Here is a 5,184-nt window from a genome sequence, read left to right as displayed (position 1 = left end):
AACCCAGGAGGCGGAGGTTGCGGTGAGCCGAGATCGCGCCATTGCACTCCAGCCTGGGTAACAAGAGCGAAACTCCGTCTCCAAAAAAAAAAAAGTTGAGATACATTCATAAAATTTTAAAGTGTACAGTTGAGTAGTTTTTAGAATATTCACAAGGATGTGCAACCATCCCTACAATCTAGTTCCAAAACATTTTTATTACTCCAAAAAGAAACCTCATTCCCATTTGTAGTCACTCCCGTTATCTCTATCCCTCAGTGTCTGGCAGCCATGAATGAGTCTACTTCCTGTTAATATGGGTTTGCCTCCCCTTCACATTTCATGTAAATGGAATGATATAATATATAGCATTGGGGTCTGGCCTCTAATACTCCGTTTTATGATAAATAGATTTTTTTTTTGGTGTACCATTTTAATTCCCTTGTTTGTCTTACTATATATTTTGAGTTACTTATGATTGCCTTAGGGATTACAATTAACAACTTAATTTATGAGAACCTGGTTTGGATTAGTGCCAACTTAATAGTATATAAAAACCTTTGCTGCTGGGCGCAGTGGCTTACACCTATAATCTCAGCAGTTTGGGAGGCCGAGGTGGGCGGATCATGAGGTCAAGAGATTGAGACCATCCTGGCCAACATAATGAAACCCCGTCTCTACTAAAAATACAGACATTGGTGGGGCGGCGGGGGGCGGTGGCGGCACGTGCTTGTAATACCAGCTACTCGGTAGGCTGAGGCAGGAGAATCACTTGAACCAGGGAGTTGGAGGTTGCAGTGCGCTGAGATCGCACCACTTGCACTGCAGCCTGGTAAGAGAGTGAGAGACTGTCAAAAAAAAAAAAAACAACTGCTCATAGTTAGCTCCATCCTGTTGCCTTCCTTTGTACTGTTATCATATAATTTATATCTTTATATAGTATACCTATCAACAAAGATTATAATTATTTTATATACTCTTTAATCAGATAGAAAAATTACAAAAAAAATCATACTTTAAAATTAAAAAAAATTTTTTAATAATTTTTTTTTTTAAGTGACAGACTCTTGCTCTATTGCCCAGGCTGGTCTCCAACTTCTTCGACAGTTTGATTATGATGTGACCAGGTGTGGATCTTTTTGAATTTATTTTAGTTGACGTTGTTGAGCTTCTTATGTGTATAGATTACTGGTTTTCATCAAATGGGGTAGTTTTTGGCTGTTATTAAATATCTTTAAATATTTTTTCTGCCTCTTTCTTTTTTCTCCTTATGGTACTTTTATTATGTATGTGTGTTGGTACATTTGATGTTACAGGTCTCTGAGGCTCTATTATGTTTCTCATTTTTTTGTTCCTCAGATTGTATAATATCAATTGACTTATCTTAAGCTTCACTGATTCTTTCTTACGCCTTCTCAGATTTGCTGTTGAGCCTTTCTGGTGAATTTTTTCTTCAGTTATTGTACCTTTTGACTCTAGAATTGCTCTTTGGTGAGACATTGTTTTCATGCTTTTAGACATGCATTTTCATGTTGAAATAAATGGTTTGCTTTAGGTCTTTGAATTTTTAAAGTTTTTTAGAGGTAGGATCTTGCTCTGTTACCCAGGCTAGAGTGCTATGGCATGGTCATAGCTCACTGTAACATTGAACTCCTGGATTCAAGCAGTCATCCCACCTCAGACTCCTGAGTAGCTGGGACTAGAGGTATATACTGCCCTACCTGGCTAATTTTTCTACTTTTATTTTCTAGAAATGGGATCTTGCTATATTGCCCAGGCTGGTGTCAAATTCCTGGCCTTAGGAGATCCTCCCACTTCAGCCTCCTAAAGTGCTGGGATTACAAGTGTGAGCCACCATGCCCTGCCCCTTTCAACATATTTAAAATAACTTATTAAATTCTTTTTCTACTATATCAAACATCTGTACTTTCTTGGGGACAGCTGATATTGATTGTTTTTCTTCCCTGTGTATAGACCATACTTTCTTATTTTTTTGCGTATCTTGTACTTTTTTTCTTGAAAAATGGACATATAATAATGTGGCAACTCTGGAAATCAGATTCTCCTCCCTTCACAGGATGGGTTGTTTTTGCTGATTTTGGTAATTAGTGTGTGTTTGCTAGTGACTTTTCTTAATTACTTCTGTGATGTCTGTTCTTTATCATGTGTGGTCAGTCACTGAAGTCTGTACTTGGTTAGCTTAGTAGTCAGCTAATGATTGTGCTAGAACAAATAAATCACACATTCTTTACTGAGCATATCTCTATGTTGGGGCATTCCTTCAACACTCTAAGGCAATTGACAACTTCCCTTTAGCTTTCACTTCTGGCTTAATTGCCTTAAGTTCAGGCAAAAGTGAGAGTTTAGGGCCTTCTCAGGTCTTTCTTGAGAATGTGCACAGCCCTGGTCTTGCATACCAGCCCTATGCTTGCTTATGGTCTTCTAGATTTCCAGAAATACACTGGAGCTTTTCAAAGCCCTCACAAACATCTCCTTCCCTAGCTTTTCCTTATAAGCCTTTTTGTTTTTCTATTGTTTTGCTTCAGCTGTTATCCACTGCCTCAGATAGCCATGAAGTTATACTTTCCTGTGAAGTTGTTTTTAACATCACCCACCCAAGGGAGGTTTTTTGGTACTGGGTGAGCTCAGAGGTTAAATACAGTCAGCCTTGCAAGTGGGATCTTCTGGGGGAACTTTAGGAGAATAATAATTCTTTGGGAATGAATCTTTGAAAGAACTATAACTCCATTCTGTTTTTTTCTGGTGACTGCTAGGCTTTACCTAGCATCCCAGCAAGCTATTATTTTTAAAGGCTACAGTATAGCTGGGGATGGGACTAAAGTACTGATATTCCGCTGTTTTTCTTGAATAAATGTTCCTCAGATTTCTGCAAGCCTTTGATTTAGTTCTCAGAATTCTGAAAACATTTGATTCTGAAGATAATTTATCTAGTTTTTTTTTTGTTGTTGCTTTTATTGAGAAATTTTTGAAAGTCCTTACTCTACCATTCTTTATTGTGTTCTTCAGTTTTTAAAAATATACATCATTGTATTTAAGTTACCTATACAGTTTTTAATAAAGTAAGATCAGAATGGCCTGAGTTGAAGGCTGGATATATTTTTCTTACCCAGTTCCATCCTGACTTATAAATGCTTTATTCCCTGACTTTTATGTATTCCGGATAATTCAGGCTCAGGAACCACCCTGTCTCGGTTCAGATCCTAGCTCCGATACCTTTTAGCTTTGTCACCTTGGGCAAGTTACTTAACTTTTCTGTGCTTCAGTTTCCTCATTTGTAAAATGGGAATAATAATAGTACCTCCTAATAGGGTTGTGAAGATTTAAAAAGTTAGTCTATGCAATGTACTTAGAACAATGCTTGACGCATAGTAAGCACTCAATAAAGGTTAGCTATTTTTTAGAAGTTATGATGTAGAAAATTTTATATAATATGAATTTGCTAGTTTACATTTAACTGTATTTTTTAGATTTTAAGGATTTGTTAACTTTCTAATGAATATAAATTAGAAAAATATTAAAGAATCACAATAAAATATATTATTTAATATTTCTGTAGTTTGTGTCTAAGAAGATATATTTTTCTTAAGTGCAGTACACAGCAGTAATGAAAGGAAAATCCCAGATAAAGTATAGCAGTTATTGTCTATTATTTATGATATAATACTATATGTTTATTATTTTTATTAGGTTAATAATAATGAAATGGTTGCATTACAACGAGATCCGAATAATCCTTATGATAAGAATGCGATTAAAGTAAACAATGTGAATGGAAATCAGGTTGGCCATTTAAAGAAAGATCTTGCAGGTGCTTTGGCCTATATCATGGACAACAAATTGGCACAAGTTGAAGGGTAATGTACTTTCAGAATATAATTTTAATAATTGTGAATTATAGTCATCTTTCAACTTGTTAGGGCTTCTTGTTAGAGCCTATAAAGGTATGCTAACAATTTTTATCACTGTTGTTTTAGTATGTGTTAAATAAATGTTTTAATTCTTCTTCTACATACTTCTACTACCCCAGCCATCAAACAATTTGTCCTCTCATTTTCCTATGGAATTATTACCATAGAGAAAAACTGTTAGTGAATCACAAGTTCTTGCATTCCCCATTTTCCAAGCAGAATGATTTATTACCCTCAGTGGTTCTGTTAGCCAAAGCTCTACCCTTTCATTTAAACTTATTTTACTTATCTTACAATCTTGTTTACATGCCATCCATTTATTTTAAAGCTGCTTTATTCCATTTTCTCAATTTTTTCTGGCACTCTGGTTCTAAAAATCGCTCTTTTCTTCTGATTGTTTATGATTCTATTTCTTGTTCTTTTTCTCTTTAAAATCTTCAGACTTCCATGCAAAATGTAAATGATACACTTAAAATACTGAACTGATTCTCAGTGGGGATAAAAAGTAATGCTTCTAATTTCCCTTTCTTTTTCTCCCAAATATAATAGGGTAGTTCCTTTTGGTGCAAACAATGCTTTTACCATGCCTCTGCATATGACTTTTTGGGGAAAAGAAGAAAATAGAAAAGCAGTTTCAGATCAGTTGAAGAAACATGGATTTAAATTGGGTCCTGCACCAAAAAGTAAGTTTACAGTTTAACTTAATGTTATTCTGATATAAGATGCAGGGATTATGAAACATTTATTCTCTCTTGGAGTTTGTTGGCTAATTTGTACTCAAGGCTCCAAGTTACAACTTTTTTTCAAGAGTCTTTTTGAGGAAATCTCTGATTTTTCCTTTTGCCTCTATTGAAATAACTATAGATTCACACATAAAAATATTTATGGTCATAATAACAAGGGTGAGGGGATATTAAATAAAAAATTAGAGAAAAAGTCTCATGTGTACCCCCCGCTAATTTTCCCTAATGGTAACGTCTGGAATCCCCTGATCTTAAACATTCTTTTTGATAAATTTTAGACGAAAAGAATCTTCTAATAGGGAACAAAAAGGATTGCTTGGCAAGAGTTTATTGAAATAATGTGAAATTGCTTGTGGCTTTTGAGTGATTCAGTATTTCGCTTTTAAAAAAACCTCTGGGCCGGGTGCGGTGGCTCAAGCCTGTAATCCCAGCACTTTGGGAAGCCGAGGCGAGTGGATCATGAGGTCAAGAGATCGAGACCATCCTGGTCAACATGGTGAAACCCCGTCTCTACTAAAAATACAAAAAATTAG

General features: G+C 35.5%; 1 protein-coding gene across 7 annotated transcripts in view; it reads left to right on the top strand.

Annotated features, from left to right (window-relative positions):
• Positions 1–5,184, top strand: part of HLTF (helicase like transcription factor) — a 54,493-nt gene that overhangs the window by 7,128 nt on the left and 42,181 nt on the right. For all 7 annotated transcript variants that reach the window (XM_017523809.2, XM_017523806.2, XM_017523808.2 and 4 more), the window contains exons 3-4: positions 3,688–3,854; positions 4,458–4,591. In XM_017523809.2, the coding sequence (XP_017379298.1) occupies positions 3,688–3,854; positions 4,458–4,591 (301 nt within the window). The remainder of the gene's footprint in view (positions 1–3,687; positions 3,855–4,457; positions 4,592–5,184) is intronic.

The sequence above is a fragment of the Cebus imitator genome, unplaced genomic scaffold (assembly GCF_001604975.1).
Source record: "Cebus imitator isolate Cc_AM_T3 unplaced genomic scaffold, Cebus_imitator-1.0 Scaffold30, whole genome shotgun sequence".
NCBI lineage: Eukaryota > Metazoa > Chordata > Mammalia > Primates > Cebidae > Cebus > Cebus imitator.
Note: the sequence above shows the minus strand (reverse complement) of the source record. Positions and strands in the feature narration are given on the sequence as shown.